General features: G+C 32.5%; 2 protein-coding genes across 3 annotated transcripts; one reads left to right on the top strand and one right to left on the bottom strand.

Moving 5' to 3' along the window:
- LOC109331453 (cullin-3A-like) lies at positions 2,776–8,636 on the top strand. Its single transcript, XM_019565966.1, has 2 exons — positions 2,776–3,308; positions 6,410–8,636. The coding sequence occupies exons 1-2, from the start codon at positions 3,148–3,150 to the stop codon at positions 8,445–8,447; spliced, it is 2,199 nt and encodes a 732-aa protein (XP_019421511.1). The 5' UTR covers positions 2,776–3,147; the 3' UTR covers positions 8,448–8,636.
- On the bottom strand, positions 10,980–13,184 carry LOC109331454 (delta(8)-fatty-acid desaturase 2-like). 2 transcript variants are annotated; one of them, XM_019565968.1, is made up of 2 exons: positions 13,101–13,184; positions 10,980–12,661 (listed from the first exon to the last, which is right to left on the bottom strand). In XM_019565968.1, exon 2 carries the CDS (start codon positions 12,655–12,657, stop codon positions 11,311–11,313), a length of 1,347 nt encoding a protein of 448 aa, XP_019421513.1. In that variant the 5' UTR covers positions 12,658–12,661; positions 13,101–13,184; the 3' UTR covers positions 10,980–11,310. The 2 variants fall into 2 exon arrangements, with proteins under 2 accessions (XP_019421513.1, XP_019421512.1); XM_019565967.1 differs by having other exon boundaries at positions 13,028–13,136.

The raw sequence follows: 19,871 nt of genomic DNA, 5'->3' as shown, positions 1-19,871 counted from the left end.
AACTAATTACATTGCTCAAGAAGCTTGGAGTGACTCTGCAACAAGGAGTACGCCTTTGGACTTGTAGATAAAATGAGACGACAAGAACATATTTGCATTACTTGGAGAAATCTCATTGGCTAGTGACATGAGACATACTCATTTTGGGACAGCTGATCCCCATTCGTCCAAGTGACTCCTTCGCGATTGTATTTCTGTGACATTCATTTTATTTTGATGACTTTAGAATTCCAACTTTATAGCTTGTGCAACATTAGTCTCTTATCCATCCATCTCCCCTTAGTTAAGTGACATAATTTACTCATGTGGCAAAAATTTGTGAGCTGGCGTGAGTGAAGCATTAGCAAGGCTTAATATGAGGGTGTTCACATCTAGATCGATATAAAAAAAGAAATTAAAAACTTCTCCAGAAAAATACAAAATACAAAAAATAGAATTAGTTTGAATCGTGTTGGATTGATATTTAGAAAATTAATGGTTTATTCGTTTTTTTATTCTAATTTTAGAAATTAGACTGATTATTTCATTTCCAAATCTAATTAATCTTCCAATTGATAATATAAAATATACATTTTTCATATATTCTAACTAGCAAATTATATGTGATTTGCACAAGGCTATATTTTTTGACGTAGGGTTAAGAATACATATTATATATGTATTTACATGATTAAGAACACACATGTTACTTGTACATTCACATGGTTAAAAATACACATGTTACATGTGCACGTATGGTTAAGAATAAACATGACTCGTGCATTTTAATGATTAAAAACACATATGTTATTCGTACATTCGCATTGCTAAGAACACACATGTTACCCTTACCCATGTATTCACATAGTTAAAACACATATGCGTGTTACTCGTACATTCACATCGTTAAGAATACATGTTACCCATATTACCAATGCAAGTACAATTTTATAAAATAATTAAATGTTATTATTATTACATTATTAAAAATTATTGTTTTTACATTATTAAATGTTATTATTAATAAATAATATATTGGGTAATGAACAATGAGTATGAATATACTTTTATCCTGTGTGAGGGTGTATATTAATAAACTAAGATGTTTTAGGAGGGAAATCTTTTTGGTGAGAGTGTGACACATGTCATAGAATAATGTGACAGAACCTTTTTTAATATATAGTATCTAGTAATAATAGATAAATAGACTGTAAAAATGTTATTACTTATTAATTCACGCTTTCTTATTACTAAAATTATGATGGTGATAATACTTGTGTTGTTTTCCACATGTTTTATTTTTGTTGTTGTTTTTATTTTTATTTAGATGAACATTATTAATGTTCAATTAAATAATTGGGTATAAGAGACTTTATATTAGGTACACCTGTTAAAATGGGTAGGGCATACATACCAATCCGCTAAAGTCCAAAAATGTATAGGGTATGTATATTAAATTTCAAACATTCTATTTAAATCAAGCTTCTTAGCTCAGTCTACTTGGAACAAAATAAATTTGATTTTGGGACGGGCTTATCCCATCTGGGTTCGGACCATTATAAAAATTTTTGTATGTAGAGAAGAATTTAGATATCCCTTATGATTGACCAATCATATATTTTTTATCTATTAAGCATTAATTTCCTCACTCTTTGGCTTTCCCATTCTCCTTCTACAGTCAATATTTTTTTGGAATAACATGATATCAAGCCTAATTCTTAGAGTTATTTTTAGATGAATTTCAACCACTCTAAGACAAAATTACAACAATCGAAATAATAATGAATAAAATAATATATAATATAAAGGTCACGATAAAATGTGTGAAAGCAAATATTGCACGATAAAATGAAAACAAACACTACATGACAAAGTGAGGGAAGATACCTCAACAAAATTACTTTTCAGTAACAATAAAATATTTTAGCAAAATTACTTTTTTATTTTTCATTTTGTATTATAAAAATTATTTTCATTGTTATCATGGCTGACCCGCCATAGCTCACAGTGTGCTTTAAGCAGATTTGGGCTACAATGTAATAGACGTAAAATCTAATCGAGTTTTTTTGTCCGATTTGCTTTAGCTCGAACTAAAAACGGGTTAGTCCAAACCTATCCAAGTAGTCCATTTTGACAGGTCTAGACTAAGAGTTTTAGAGTAGACTTATTCATTTGTTATTTGAAACAATGATATTTTGATGTGAATTTAGTATTAGGCATGTTATTTTTTATTAAAAAAATCAAATCAAACAAAAAATGTATGTAATTTTTAAACCGGATTGAATCAAATTTTTTAATGTTAATCAACCAAACCAAACCAAATTTTGTGTTATTTATATCTTCAAATCATATGATTTTTTGTGTGCTTAAAAACCTATCCAAATCCAACACTTATTAATACTAATGTGGAGTGCTCAACATTTATTCATATATTTCTCATTATTGATGGCACTCATCAACCTATTATTTTTTTATTGGCTATTTCAGTACTTCATCTGGACTGTGAATGTGAATGACAATGTATTTGCTACATTAAGAATTAGGATGCAAAAAGACTAATGACCAAAAAATTAAAAAATCAATGTAATATTTATATAGGGATAATATAAAAATTTATATATAATTACTATATTATTCATTACTCCTTTAATTACTTTTATGTAAATAATAATTAAAAATAAATTTATGAATAACAAAACTCTTATACATATAGGTGTACATATCATTTTCTCTTAACAAATTACAACTAAAGGTTATAAAAAATGAGTAAATAAAATGGCCAAAACCTAAGAAGGGGGCAACGAACATAGAGAAAAACGGATTCGCTGAAAACAATAAACTGCGAAACGCCTAAAAAAATACGAAACATTTTGGCTTTGGCCATGAAACCAAAAACTAGAAGAAAGAAACATAGACACACCATTCCTCCTCATTCATTAACACCATCATCTTCTCCAACAAAAACATTTCTCACTATATTTCAAAATCAAGTTTCATTTCTAACCTAATCACTTCAATTCCACCCAATATTTCATCAACAAAATAATAACAATACTCATTTTTCAACTCATTATCTGCTACAACCTAATCGATCTACCTCTTTTCCTTAATCTGAGGGGTTTTTAGGTTTTATGTTGTGATTGGGATTTGGATTGAAAGGAGAAGAAGATGAGTAATCAGAGGAAGAGGAATTTTCAGATTGAGGCTTTTAAGCATCGTGTGGTTATGGATCCGAAATATGCAGATAAGACATGGAAGATTCTGGAACATGCCATTCACGAGATTTACAACCACAACGCTAGTGGTCTCAGCTTTGAAGAGCTCTACAGGTTCCTTTTTGTTTTCTTCTTTTATGATTATCACATAAGATTTGGTTTTTGTTTAATTATTTGAATCTGTTTGATTCATGTGTTATCCAGATAAGTTCGCAGTTCAATTTCTGATTTATTTATTTCTTTGTTTTTATTGTGTGGATAAGATGCAGGGTTACTTCTCGTAAGATTTGGGGTTTCTGGATTGTTTAAAAAATGGAGTAGTAATCATGGGTTGTTAGATTAAAGCATATGCAAGTTTGGTATTTTTATTGAGTTTGTTTGTGTGGGAGTTGCTATGATACCCACATGGATACTTACGTATTTGTTTGAGAAAGCCAAATTGGTGTTCAATCTTTTGGAGATGGGGGACCAGCTACTATGATATGTTGTTGCTATTAATTGGGGTAGTAGTTAATTGAAAAACATGATACAAACGGATGCATCCAGCCAAAAACTGTAATAATTGGCCAGTACCTATTGTTTCCAGCCAGAACCCATTTGTTACCAGACTTTAATGCACAGCCTTCTGTGATTGTTTAGATTTCACAGTTTGCACGTTGCAAGAAATTTGTTTCCCCAGTATATCCTCCTTGTAGGGGTGAGCATAGGCCGTGTAAGGCTTGTCCCTTACCCGGCCCTAAATGTTGGGCGGACTATATTTCCGAGCCTGATCATAGACCCGAAGGTTAACCCGGTCCCAAATATTGATCGGGTCATCTTTAGAACCCGATCCCAACCCTAGACTCGATTAAATATAATGCATACCCCTTTTAGATAAAGTCTACTCAATATTACTTATTATATATATATGTAGATATTTTATTAATCATTTACATATATGTATAAATGATAAAAAATTAGAGAATAAATGACATTTTGGATCAAATATACACAATTGAATATGCATATACAAACATGATGAATTGGTGACCATGGAACGAGGTCGGTCTGGGTCATGTTTGTCCCTTACCTGACCCTAAATATTGACCGAGTGTAATTTTTAAACCCGAACCTAACCTTAGACCTAATGAAATCAAGCCAAACTAGGTGAGCGGGTGGGGTCGAGTCCTGCTCATCCCTACTTTCTTGGTTGGAGATCACACCATCCTACAAATCAAATTGTTTAGGTATTTTGGGTCTATCATATGAAATGATTGAGAAACGGAGATGTATGTAAACCATAAGATCCAAACAGGTATAATGAAGAAACATTTTTGGGGATTTTTTTGTGATCGAAAGTTGCCTTTGAAGCTAAAAGAATTTTTTCAGGAAAAGGTATATGACCTATGATGTTTTATGGCATTGATTGTTGGGCAATTAAGATCGAATGATAGTATAAGCTTAGTGTTGCATAGCTCTGGCAGTCAATGGCCTACTGGAGGGTGGGCGCACAACAACAACATGCATCTTGGTGCAGTTTCTTGACATGGCAAATCACAGCAGTCATGGACTCACAGGTGCAATTGTGGCCACTATCTTCAGGCGGCTGTGTTTTTAGTTTACTAGTTGTTGGTTGTTCATATATCTTCAGGTGGCCATAGTGTTCATATTTGTCAGGGTGGCTGCTCAGTGCTTCTTCTGCCATTCAGTACTTTGAATTTAGCAACATTGAACAAGTTGCAGAATATGATAGGGGTTCAAATTCTTGTTTACTGAAGCGTCAATAAGGGCAAAAACAAGTGTAGTTGATATGACAAGTAAAGTGGATGAGTGTGACAAACCAAGGTATGATCAGGAATGAATATAATTGATGGAATCATGGAAAGTTTGAATTCCAGTGATCAAGGAGAAGACAAAATGATAACCAAAACTAGCTTGAGGTAGTTTGGTCATGTGAGATCAATACTAATAGAGGTACTAGTAAGAACATTGAATCAAATAGAAGATAATATGCTAAAAAATAGTACAGGATGAAAGTAAAGTGTAATACTAAAGGAGAAAGTGAGAGAAACCATTAAAAATGAACTCGATCCAAATAGTTTCAGGAAATCTGGTTTTTGATATATTCCAATGGCTTCAATCGATCAATTTGGCCAATTCCTCCCTGCATGACAAGTAAGGTTTTCAAAATAATCCATGAATCCACTATCCATCCATTTCATTTATGTTTAAATCCAATAAAATCTGTCCATTGATTATCCTTGTTCTGATGGATTGGGATGGTTAGATCAATGTGTTTTTTAGTTAATGGATTGCGTTTGATATCCAATGGATCAGTAGATTTTCTGGCAACTGCACTCTTAGAGCACTGTGATATTGATATCATTTCTTTGGATCTGTCTGACTTGATGGTTGATACACCTTTGAGGCTTCAACAATCTATAAATATTCCACTATTGATATCTGTAGCCATCATATGCTGAGCCAGGGTATAGCGAGGGAAAGAAGATGGAAGAGGAAGCTAAAAAAGGCCGACGAGAGGGCTGGAGATGTGGGGGAGAGTGAGGGTGAGGAAGAAGTGATTGTTAGGAAAGAGAGTGAGAAAAAAGAGAGGATTTTTGTAATAGAACATATATTTTTTGGTTAAAGAATTTTTTATTCTAAAGAGAAAATTTTCTTTGAAGAAATAGTTTGGAGATAAAGAAAATAATTTTCTTACACTAAATGATTTTAAATAAATGAGTTGGATATCCCCTCATTTAATCCAACTAAAATGGATTAATGGATAGATTGAGAATTCATCCATTAAATTGGGTCATGGGTCGATCGGATGATATTGACAATTTTATAATAGATCTAAATGGGCAATGGTTTATTTTTTATCCATCCATTATGGTTCGATCCAAAATCAAATCAATCCATTCATTAGTCACCCAGAGGACAAGGCCTGGTTGTTGCATTATTATTTTAAGAGGATTTCCAAATAATATGTATGCAAACTATAGTTAGATATTTGTTTGAGTTTGTAACCAAGTTCCTTTAGTATCTTTCCTTGATTGACTAACCTATAGGGTAGTGAACTAATGAATTATTTTTTGCATGAGAGGAATTTTGCATGTGAATTTTGGTGTTGGATATGTACACATGTAATGGACATTGTACTTTGTCTATTCCTTCCAGTAAGGAATATTGATCTTTGTTTCTAATTGCTCCCTTCTATTTCTGTTTGAATTTAGAAATGCATATAATATGGTGCTTCACAAATTTGGTGAGAAGCTGTACTCTGGACTGGTTGCAACGATGACTGGACATCTCAAAGATATAGCTAAGTCCGTTGAAGCAGCTCATGGAGCTTCCTTTCTGGAAGAATTGAACAGGAAATGGAATGATCATAATAAGGCATTACAAATGATTAGAGACATACTGATGTACATGGATAGGACTTACATTCCAAGCAACCAGAAGACCCCTGTACATGAACTTGGGCTGAACCTGTGGAGAGAAAATGTCATTTATTCCAGCCAGATCAGGACCCGGCTATTGAATACTCTTCTGGAATTAGTACAAAGCGAACGCACAAGTGAAGTTGTTGATAGAGGGATAATGAGAAATATAACAAAAATGCTGATGGATTTAGGTCCTTCTGTTTATGGGCAAGAATTTGAGAATCATTTTCTTCAAGTTTCAGCTGAGTTCTACCGGGTAGAATCCCAAAAATTCATTGAGTGTTGTGATTGTGGTGAGTATCTGAAGAAAGCTGAGAGGCGTCTGAATGAGGAAATGGATAGAGTGAGCCATTACTTGGATCCCAGGACTGAAAAGAAAATAACTGATGTAGTAGAGAAGGAGATGATTGAAAATCACATGCTTATATTAATCCATATGGAGAACTCTGGGTTAGTACACATGCTTTCTGATGATAAATATGAAGATTTGGGGAGAATGTATAATTTGTTCCGCCGTGTTACCGATGGTCTCTTAAAAATACGAGAAGTGATGACTTCACACATCAGAGAGTCTGGTAAACAGCTTGTTACTGATCCTGAAAGGTTGAAAGATCCGGTCGAATTTGTGCAAAGGCTCTTAGATGAGAAAGATAAATATGACAAGATTATAAACATGCCATTTAACACTGACAAGTCTTTCCAGAATGCTTTGAATTCCTCATTTGAATATTTCATTAACTTGAATCCTCGTTCTCCAGAGTTCATTTCACTATTTGTAGATGATAAACTTCGGAAAGGTTTGAAAGGGGTTAGTGAGGATGATGTAGAGGTTACACTTGACAAGGTGATGATGCTATTTCGATACCTGCAAGAAAAAGATGTTTTTGAGAAGTATTATAAACAGCATCTGGCGAAGAGACTTTTGTCTGGTAAAACTGTCTCTGATGATGCAGAGAGAAGTCTCATTATCAAGCTGAAGACAGAATGTGGTTACCAATTTACCTCTAAATTAGAGGGAATGTTTACAGACATGAAAACCTCTCAGGACACAATGCAGGGCTTTTATACCAGCCATCCTGAACTAGGTGATGGTCCTACGCTTACTGTCCAAGTTCTGACAACAGGATCTTGGCCAACTCAGTCTAGTATTACGTGCAACCTACCAGCTGAAATGTCCGTGCTCTGTGAGAAGTTTCGGTCATATTACCTCGGCACCCATACTGGCAGGAGGTTGACCTGGCAAACTAATATGGGCACAGCTGACTTAAAAGCAACCTTTGGTAAGGGTCAGAAGCATGAGTTAAATGTTTCCACTTACCAAATGTGTGTTCTCATGCTGTTTAATAATGCTGATAGACTTGGCTACAAGGAGATTGAGCAAGCGACTGAGATTCCTGCGCCAGATCTTAAGAGATGCCTGCAATCATTGGCATTAGTTAAGGGAAGAAATGTCCTAAGAAAGGAACCTATGAGCAAAGATGTTGGTGAGGGTGATGGATTCTTTGTTAATGACAAGTTCAGCAGTAAACTGTACAAGGTAAAAATCGGAACTGTAGTTGCACAAAAGGAATCAGAACCAGAGAAACAGGAAACTCGACAGAGAGTAGAGGAGGACAGGAAGCCCCAGATTGAAGCAGCAATAGTGAGGATCATGAAATCCAGGAAGCAACTCGATCATAACAATCTTATAGCTGAGGTCACAAAGCAGTTGCAATCACGTTTCTTGGCAAATCCAACAGAGGTAAAGAAACGGATTGAGTCTCTTATTGAGCGTGACTTTTTGGAGAGGGATGATGGTGACAGAAAACTGTATCGATATCTTGCATAGAAAGTTGTACCAAAAATATTTGCTAGAACTTGTTTTTTATTTGTTTCAGTAAGTCAGTGATACAAATGTTGTATCTTATGAACTAGGTGAAATTTTTCCTTTTAGTAGCTTTAGCTCCATTGATTTCAATGTACATTGATTTATTTTCCCTAGTTTCACTTGAATGAGCATCAATCTATTGTTTTCCTTCCAGACTTCAGCTAGATGAATCTCTTAAGCTGTAGATAAAATATCGTTCCAATTGCCGACCGAGTTTCTCCTCGTTTGGCATCAAATCATGACAACTTTGTCTACTATCTTCATTGTTTGTGAACAATTCATTAGCAATCAGGATGGTTGCATAAAGAGGCAATTTAGCTCTTGTGCATTCTGATATGGATACTGTCATTAATAATGATCTCTTAGTAATCAATCAGGTACTGTTTTCATCACGTTATATGCAGATCCATAAAGCTGATCAAATTTAGTGCCACTTATCCAGGTTACTAGAAATTGATATTACTAGTTACTAAAACAAATAGGAAAATTAGTGCCATAACAATGTTATCCTGTGATAGTCTTCATCATTGAAGTTGATCAAATGAAACTTCTCTTCCACTTTGATTCAGTTGATTGTTGGTGTAACATAGTGTTTTCAACAGCTGGAGAAATGTAACAGAAGCAGAATATAAGAGAAAACAGATAAAAGGGGTATGCTCTTTTACCAATAAAACACATTGACCATAACAAGAGATATAGTTTTGCACTCAATCTGCAATTCTTTTTAAAGTTACATAATTTGTTTTAGTACTATCATGTCATATGTACCTGTTTGGTGAGGATGAGATATTAGTTTTGTTCTATGGATTGTCTATATTAATGGGGACTCGCTCCGAAGCACGGATTCGTCAAACACTCTCACGTGTTAGTGTCCGACACGGATACACTCGGATTCACGAAGGATACGTATCTATAGAGTATCCAAAATTAAAAAAACAAAATAAAATAAATAAATATCAAGACAGGTATCCGATTCGTTTTCAATAAAATATAATATATATGGATTCGTTTTCAGTAAAATATAGGATACATAGACTCATTTTCAATAAAATAGGATAAGATAGATTCGTTTTCACTAAATTAAGATAAGATAGATTTGTTATGGAGGGCAATAATTTTCAATTTTCATTAGATATTTTGATTTACACTTATAATTTTATCATATTTTGTGTTTTTTATTATTTTATACGCGTATCCCTGGACGTATCGTATCCTACATTTTAGAAAAAATGTGTGTCGACGTATCAGATACTTATCGTATTCGACACATGTATCCGTATTCGTACTTCATAGATGGGGAGCACATTTGTTGTCACAACAATGTGTCATTATGTGTACCACTGATTATGATTGATTGAAAAAATAGATTTAAGTTAAAAATTTAATAATTAAATATTTTTCTGACCAATTATAAACATTAAGATATGAAGTGACACACATTTTTTAAGATCTATATCTACTATAGAATGTGGTCTCTGCATGAAGGTGAGGTTTAAATAATAGACTGAACAATCATACTATGAAATTAAAACATGTTGAACATCATGGGAGATGATGCAGTACCTTAAACTTTTATGTTCCTTCATGAAATTTGGACACAAAGTTATGTAGTTGAACTGGAAACATATGAATATATGCAAAGTACATAATTGTGTTCACCTCCATTTGTTAGGCCACCTGACCCTGAGATACTTGTGTCTTTTTTAAATGAGTGCAATATTTATACATAGTTAGTGTATAAAATTCATACACATTCAGTATTTACATTTTCCCCTCTTTTTAAATAGGTGACAAAAGTAACTTTGATGTTTTGACCCTAAAAAAGATATATACTTTAACAAAGCTGAAAATACCAATCCACAAAGAGACAGAGCATGTATGAACAAATCTAAAGCAACATAATTACATAAATACAAATTTTCCGTATGAATATACTCCCATAGAACAATAGTGATTCTCACTTTTCTTTGTGGGGACAAAAGCCTTTATTAGTGGCATATTCTCAGATTAAACACTTTAGACAACAACAGCGGATCAACATATAATATAATCAATTATCACGGATCAATGTTTTTCTCAATGAGAAAGTTTAATAATGTGGCACATGCATTTTGAAAACTGCTTCCGTGTAACGAAGCAAACCTATCAATTAAATTTTAAATAACAAACAAAACAAATATAAAGCACTATGCTAATCAACACTTACCAGATTCAAGAACGTGGGCGAATTAAAAAGCAACATAATCTATCTTATGATTTAATTAACGAGGTTTAACTAATTGTGTATATTTGAGCGGCCATATATTAATAAAAATATATAGCCTAATAGAATTACAACAATAACCTTGATACACTTTGCTTTACTAGTTTTGCTAGCAACAACTTATTCGATATCTCAACTATGAGTCATACAAAACACATCCATCTTGGGTAACAAATCCCTCTCTATGATCTGATAGTGGTAATTGTATCAACAACTCTAACAATAAAAATTACAAATAGCATTAGTGATGGAACTTTTCTCTTTATTTAGATCAAACATATTATAAGTAACATAAGTTATCAACCCTATGCCATTGCAGTTTGACCAAAAAACATAAAAAAGTGAAAAATCAAATATGATCTGATTCTTTTCAAAGATACAAGGCACATGATCTATAATATCCAGACCAATATCTTCATATACACCACAACTAGAAAGGAAAAAAAGTTAAATTCAATGCCCAATTAAGAAATGCTAAGTCCACAAATGAAAACTTGTTGACAAAGTGGGTAAAAAATTGAACTTGGTGACCTTTCTCATAACCAAGATGATGATTGATGCTTAACCATGTGTGTTAAAAGCTTCCCACAACAAATTCTGGGCAGGGTTAGTTAGGTCCCTAGCTTGAAGGGCAGCAGTCCTAAGGGTCCTAAGAGTCCATTTATTGGCCTCAAGGAATGATAAACTCCTGTAAGGCAAATTATGTTTCTTGCATAGATCTATCACCAACGGCGAAATCTTTCGCAATTGCGCTCTCGGAAGCCTTGGGAATAAGTGATGCTCGAGCTGAAACTGTAATCCACCAAAGAACCAATCCATCCATGTTGAACAAGAGATATCTAATGTTCCTGCTGTCTGCTTCTCAAACCAGTCATTTCCATTTGGTGGCCCCATATAAACATCGGCAGCGAAATGGTTCAAACAGAATTGAAGGTGCTGGATGGAACAAACACAGAAGCTAGCCATCACAAACATAATCCTCTCTTGCCAATTTGGTAGGCATGAAATCAGAAGAGGGAACCAAGTCCAAAACACAAGGATTCCCATTATGTTGAAAGCTCTATCTGGGACTTTACGGCGCGAAAACAGAAGCAAAAGAGTCTGCAGGTACAAATTGACCCTTGCAACACACAGGACTGGGTAAAATGTCCAGTGCTGGTAACTGACCAAAAGCCTTGACAAAGTATCAAACTTCAATTCCCTCCCATAGAAGCAAGATTTCATTGAGCTGAAGAACCGGGATGATACCGCGAAAACCGGGATGTGTTGTAGATCTGGATCATATTCGAGGCTATTGCAGGCAATGTGATGAGCATTGTGAGTCCACTTCCACCAAGCAATGCTAATCCCAGTCATGCAATTCCCACAAATGATCTGAGCAAGTTTGTTATAACCGCGGCTCGACATAACCTCATAGTGACCGGAATCATGACCAACATAAGTGCTTTGCATCCACAGCAAACCCAACAACATAGCAGAACCCAGATGAGCCCAAACACTAGTGCATCTCAGGACACCAAACAGAACAATACCAAACATAACAGCAACAGATGTTAATGTAAATAAAGTAACATGCTCTTTCTTTTCAAAAAGACCCAATTTTGAAAACTCAGACACAAGCTTCCTATAATCCCTTGACACCTCAGAAACCTTAAAACCCTTAAGGTGGTACCCAGTGAAAAACTTATCAAGATATTTCCATGCTGTGCCAGGATGGTATGCAATGAATGCATCAGTTACATCCTGGCCAGCAAGGTTTAAGATTGGAATGTCTCCACCAGGATGTACCTTAGCCCAATCTGTGACATTATAAACCTTACCCTGAATTGAGATCCATAAATCTCCTTCCTTGTTATGCTCTTTCAGCTCCTCAGCAGTAATGTACTTCTTGTTCTCAACCTCCTCCATGATGCTTTAAAACAATAATAATGAACCAAACACAAATGAGAGTAACAACACAAAAATCAATATGAATCACAGGAACAGATATATAACCAAGGATACCCCTTATGTAATGATTGTGTTGTTTAGAAAAACAACCACATAAATAAACAGCCCTTGGTTCCAAAGAGGGGTGTTTGGCCCCTCCTTAAATCTGAACCCAGTGTTTACCACCCCAGATAGTTTTTTGTGAGTTAGTGTTATTCTAATATTATTGAATGTCCTATAGAGACTACTTATAACTATAACAAAACAAAATGTCTTAGTTTATGAGTTGTAAAACAAGGAAACCAGAATGTATTAAGTAAGAATAACTAATGGTGTTGCTGTAATAAACCTGGAAGAGTTCCAAATATAGGTGTAACACCAAGAGATTGAAATGCAAGGGATTTAGAGGGATAGAATATAACCAAAGATATTTTTTTGGGAACTAGAAATGCGGTGCTATCTCACATGGCTTAGATGGTTATGGAGGGATACGAGTACATGACAGAATACTATAGTATATTAAGGAAAATAAAAATTTGAACTAAAAATATGAGAAAAAAACTAACCGATCAATAATTTGTATTCATATATAAGTGTATCAAAAGACATTGGTTAAAGTGGCATGTTTGATTCCCCTTAAGAAAGTTTCGGTTCGAGTGATACATACTTGACTCAAGTGGTTGTGAATGTTTCCGGCTCAGGCATTAATTAGTATTTTTGTTATTTCTCGTAAATGGACTGTCCAAATATTTAAGTATTTTGTGGACTATGTATCTATTATCATCTGTCATACTTGATAATTAATTAAAACAATTCATGGAGCGTCCAAATATTTAAGTATTTTGTTATGATACATTTGTAAAGTCTATCATCATCAGCAATACTTGATAATTAATTAAAATATTATAAGCTCAATGGTAAAAAAATAATAACCAAAATCAGGCTATCAAACAAGTTAGGCAAGAGAGGGTCATATTATTATTAAAAGTTGGAATACAAAATGTGATAAAAAATTAAAGTATTATAAGAATATCATTATCTAACGTATGCCATTTTCTTTGGATTTGAGAATTCGTAAGAAAATATATTACTCAACCAGAAAATTTAAAACTATTAGAAGTTGTTATTTTCCACCATTTACAAAATATAATCTTTGAATCTAATGTGGTGATTAGTATTTTTCTTGGGCTTGCCTATAAAGATTGTTGAGTTATTGGATTCAGACGGCGGAATAAAAACTCCACCTTTCATGAATGGAAGTAGCTACCCATATTTATTTCAGAATATGTAAAATCATAATTTGACAAGAATATAATATTTATCTATTGTTAATGTAAAGATTTATATACTTTCGATACACATTCATCGTTCATTTATATTATTTAAAAAATAAATAAATGATAATTAAACATGATAAATAGTAAGTAACATAATAACAATATATAAAATTTATATAATATTTATACATACATTTTTTTCTCATTAGAGAAAGTTGGAGAGCCCGTTGAAATGATTTTGTTTATTACACTCCAAATGATTTTTGTCTCCTGTATGATATTGATTTTGATTGTGAAATGGATGACAACTTATCTCTCAGGTGTTAGTTTTATTATTTAATTAAATAAAAATGTGAAAAAATATAAAATTTAAATTTCAGTTTTGATACAATGAAGAGTAAATATGAATCCTTCAAGATCTCATTTTGCTTCTAATAATACATTTCTTCTTCATCAGATTGTAATTTGAAAGGACATATAAAAATCAGGGAGTCATACTCCTCTCTAGCAATTGAGATGAAAATATTGTATAAAATAAAGCGAAAAGTAAAATAAAATGATAATTAAAACATTCTATTTACACTTTTAATAATATTTTTAATCTTAAAAATAATGTAAAATAATATTCCCCTCTACGCTAATGGAGAGGATCCCTACTCAAATTTAGTATAATTCTCCAAACTCATTAGGAATTGTTAATTCTATAAAACTTATTTTCTCTTTTTATAAATAGTTTTATTAAACGTGATATTAAGAATTTCAATATTTAAAAACATATGCAATAATTTTAGAGTAAAAATATATGTTTTGACACTGTAATAAATTTTTACATTATCACTATATCATACATATTTAATTATTATTAATTTTTAAATATATATAATACAAACAAATATGAATAATATATTACCTATGTATAGATAAATATATATTATACTCTTAATTTTGAAGTATTTTTTGTAGAGAAACTTTTGTTAAAATAAAAAGTTATAAACATTCATATAATAATAAAATTCATAGAAGTATCATTTTCTATATATAGTGGAGAATCATTATTAAAATAAACATCGTTTCATTTTCTTTTAGTCAGAAGTATCTTTTATAGAGAATCTTACCCAAGTTATAAACATTCATAGAATAATAAAATTAACTCTTTCAACAATATTTTTTTAATGAGAGTCACCGGCTATTGATGGTGAGTGGATTAAAGAACCAGTAAGAATTAAAAATGACATTAGATCATTCTTTAAGGCAAAGTTGATGAGAGTCATTGGGGTAGACCTTCTCTTGATGGTATCGACTTCAATAGTTTGTCTAAAGAGAATAATGTTTTCCTAACTGCTAAGTTTGAGGTAGATGAAATCAAGGATGTTGTTTGAAGTTGCAATGGTGATAAAAGCCATGTACCTGATGGTTATAATTTTACCTTTTTAAAAAAAGTATTGGGATTGCCTTAAGGATGATATAATCAGTATGGTGGAGGATTTCTATAGGTTTGGGAATTTTCCTAGAGGTTACAATGCCTCTTTTATTGTTCTAATCCCAAAGAAAAAAATGTTTGCAGGGCCTCAATGAATACAGACTCATCTCCCTCATTGTTGTATTCAAAAGATCATTTCGAAGTTGTTTACCGCTAGACTTAAAAAGGTAATTCACTTGGTTATTGAATGTCAATTTGCTTTCATCAAAGGTAGATTCATTACGGATGAGGTGGTGGTGGCTAAGGAGGTCATTGACCAAGCTAGGAAGAAGAAGAAATGAGCTTACTTCATTCTTAAAGTGGATTTTGAAAAGGCATACGACTCAGTGAACTGTGATTTTCTCCTTTATACGATGGAGAGGCTGGGTTTCTATCACAAATGGAGGGTGTGAATTAAAAACTTACCTCTTTCTAACTTTGTATCTATTTTGGTGAATGAGAGTCCTACCAAAGAGTTTGTCGTGGCCTAAGGCAAGGTAATCCAATAACACCTTTTCTTTTTCTAATAGTTGTCGAAGGTCTTAGTGGCATCATGCGAGCTGTAGTTTCGAAGAACATTTATACTGGGTACAAGGTTGGTAAAGATGAGGTTTCTATTTCTCACCTACAATATGCGGATGACACCCATCTAATCAGAGAGAATTTTGAGCATAACATTATGGTGCTTAAAATTATCCTGAAATGCTTCGAGTTGACGTTTGGGCTGAAAATTAACTTTCATAAAAGTTGCTTCATGAGTCTTAACTCGAGCCATGATTTTGGTATGGAGGCGGTTGATAAATTGTATTATGATGTTGGCTTTGTCCCCTTTAATTTCTTGGGAATTCTTGTTGGTGCAAATCCTAAAAGGTTCTCTACTTGGTTTCCTATCATTGATTCATTCAAAGAGAAACTCTCCATTTGGAAGCATAAACTCATCTCCTTTTGCGGTAGGGTAACTATTCTAAAATCAGTATTATGTTCTCTACCTATCTATTTATTTTTCAATTTTTAAAGCCCCAATTTCTATTATTAATATGAATGACAAAATTCAAAGACGTTTCCTTAGGAGGTAAGGAGAGAAAAGGGTACATTGGGTGAGGTGAGTGAAAGTATGTAGGCCTAAAGAGGAATGTGGTCTTGGGCTGAAAAACTTATTCCTATTTAACTTAGTTCTTTTAGAAAAGGCGTTTGTTATGTGAGAGAATGTCTCTTTGGGTAAAAAATTTAAAATCGAGATATGGGGATGAGTTTTTAAGAATTGGAGGGGGTGGTGAATTAGAGTGTTTAAAGAAGGATTCTTTTTGGTGGAAAGAGTTATGCAATCTTAGTCAGTCCAAGAAGATTATTTCGTAGATCTTTAGATTGTGGCTCTTCTATTAAATTTTGGACTGATTTATGGGTGGGGAGAGATACCCCAAAAATTCATTTGCAAGATTATTTCAGGATAAAGATGCAAATGTTGAATTCTGGGGTGCTTGGAGTAATCGGGTTTGGTCTTGGTGCATACACTAGAGAATGAACTTATTCGTTTGGGAGGAAGATGAATATGAAGATTTCCTAAGATTCCCCCTCAACCCTACGCCTAAACAACACACTGCTAATTTTTGGACTTGGATTCATGACATAAGTGGACAATACTCGGTCAGAAATGCTTACCAAACTTTGCATCATGTGGAAGGAAGTTAGGACCTTGTTTTCTTCAAGAGGCTTTGAGCTTCTAATGTTCCAACAAAGATGAAATGCTTAGTGTGAAAAATTACTTTGGATGGAATACCAACTAAAGTGAACCTTGCTCAAAGAAGTGGATTAAGTGCTCAAGACCCCCTCATTTGTTCTCTTTGTGGTGAGTTGGAGGAATCTACTAGTCACTTGTTTTATTCTTATTCAATATCCTATCTTGTTTGGCAAAAGTTTTATTCTTGCTTTGGTCTTACATCTATCATTCATAACAATGTAATGACTCTCTTTGCATCTCATGAAAACATGATATGGTTGGAGAACAAGAAAAAAAAATTGTGGGGGGCACTTTGGTTTATCACAATTTGGACTATTTGGCACATTAGGAACAAAGTTATCTTTGAGAACTTGAGGTTCCAAATAGGGGAGATGATAAAGCTTATTTTTCTACATTCCTGAAACCTTATCAATGCTCATTTTTCTTTCCTCTCTTACTCTTATGTTGATAGGGTGAGACATCCATAAACTTATCTTTCTCTTTGTTAATTATAGAGATTCTTTGGATTGGAGTACCATTTGTTCTCCTAATATTTTTATATGTTGATTAATAAAGTTTTCACTCTTGATAAAAAAAACAATATCTTTTTTATAAAGGAAATAAACGTGCATACAATGTCCACCTAAATTAGGATGGGCATAGGCATGCTCATTTTAAGTAGGGTGTGAAAATCATATTATACTCTTCCGAAACATGAGTAGAACGAGCTTACGGACATACCTAAATAAAATTAAAAAATAATATACAAATATAATAAACTGATCATACAAAATAAAATAAATAGTACATACAAATATACAAATATTTTATTATAATAAACAATCATATAAAAGGAACAATATATACAAAATATAAATGCATCCCACAAACCTACCCTAGATTTATCTTCTTCTTCATTTTTACTTTATTTTATTTAGAGTTAATTACACTGACACCTCATGAGTTTTAGTGAAATTACATAAATCACCCCTCACTTTTCTACACATACACAAACCTCCACTAGTTTTTATAATTTCATTACACTGACCACCAAATTAATATGAGGAGAAATCCAAATAATATACAAATTAATATATCTTTATTATTTTTGGTTACAAAATGTATCAATAATTCTAAAAAGATATTGTTTAAATCGCTCTTATATTATATCGTAACAAACCAAAAATAATAAAGATGTATCAACTCATATATTATTTGGACTTATCTACACCGTATATCATATTTTGTTTAACTTAATTGTATTTATCATATTTTTTGTTCACAAAATTACACTTATTTATCGTGCAGGGGTGATCAGTGTAATGAAAATATAAAAATGAGGGGGGTTTGTATAGGTATAGAAAAGTGAGGGGCGGTTTGTGTAATTTCAGTAAAACTCAGGGGTGTCACTGTAATTTACTCTTTTATTTAATATTGATTTCTTCTCTCTCTTCTAACATTTTTTATTCATTTTTTAATGCTATCTGAATTATAAGAATGATGCATATTTTGTTCCCTGTTGCAAAATAAGCACAAAACAATTCTTCTCCGGTGGTGAAACTAGAAGAAGAATGTTCTTATTTAACTACGAACTTAGTTTTTTTCACCACTATAGGTACTCTTAGTCAACTATGTTAGGATAAATGAACACATTTTTATCTCATGAACACTCAATAAATGTGTGTGAGCCTATGAGCTTGACCCAAATTGTCAAATCAGGTATAGAGTTGATTTGTTTTTTTTTTTAAGTATGGTTTTCTCAAACGTTTAGCAGGAGTATTCTTTCTCGGTAAAAGAATCAGGGGAAAATGGAAAAGGCATTGGCTTAATAACCTGAGATAATAATATTCCCATACAAAAAATCATTTTTTCAGAAAATAAAACAAGGTGAAGAGAGAGAGAAAATAAGATGTCCAAAGTCCAAACTAATGTCTAAAATAAATTACCAGAACTTTTAGTCCATAGAGTAAATAAATAAAACATTTAATCCATCCAAATTACAAATGTGGGATACATTTTAGAAACAATCATATTTGAGAAAAGTATTTGAGTCACAAATATTTACTGTGTTTAGTGAGTCTTAGTTCTTAACTTCTTATAATGGAAATTTTCCCATATATAAGAATCAAAATTGAATCTTTATAATAAAGTAAGTAAATATATAACACTTCAACGATCAAGTAATTACTAAATGTGGGATACTTTAGTTCTAAGGTATTGTTTCTAGAGACCAATGAGTGAGTAATAATGTTTGAAGGGGACTATGTTTGTATTTCTTGTAAAATTATGTTTGAAAAAAAAATAGATTTTTTACTAAGGCAATAAATTATTAGAGTCATTTAGTGACGATAATTAAGTGAAACTTTATATTTTAAAAAGCGTTTAAAAATTAGAAAAACCATATAAGCTTTCAACCACTTTTAGAAAGTTATTACTAATAATTATTTATTTAAAGATATGCAAGTTTAATTACTGCAATTATTAATTATAAATTAGTTAATAAATAAGAAACTAACTAATAAATAAAAGTATACGTTTCTTTAGTTATTTAATAAATTTCAACTATTTCCACCACTAATTTTAATTTACCAAATAACTTTATTCCAATAAACAATATATAAAATTAAATTTCAATTACTTCATAAGCTGCAAATTTAGATTTACAAGTTACAAGCTCACTACTATGAATTGTTAGTTAATTTTGACTAAAATACTTTTTATGATGTTTGGAAGATGCTAA

This window comes from Lupinus angustifolius, chromosome LG17 (assembly GCF_001865875.1).
Source record: "Lupinus angustifolius cultivar Tanjil chromosome LG17, LupAngTanjil_v1.0, whole genome shotgun sequence".
Taxonomy (NCBI): Eukaryota; Viridiplantae; Streptophyta; class Magnoliopsida; order Fabales; family Fabaceae; genus Lupinus; species Lupinus angustifolius.
This window is presented reverse-complemented; position numbering and strand designations above follow the sequence as displayed.

What these genes read in the sequence shown, in the direction of transcription:
- LOC109331454 (XM_019565968.1), bottom strand. Translation starts at nt 12,657, where the DNA reads ATGGAGGAGGTTGAGAACAAGAAGTACATTACTGCTGAGGAGCTGAAA.
- LOC109331453 (XM_019565966.1), top strand. Translation starts at nt 3,148, where the DNA reads ATGAGTAATCAGAGGAAGAGGAATTTTCAGATTGAGGCTTTTAAGCAT. An exon ending in AGCTTTGAAGAGCTCTACAG is followed by an intron (nt 3,309 to 6,409) that starts GTTCCTTTTTGT and finishes GTTTGAATTTAG; the next exon opens with AAATGCATATAATATGGTGC.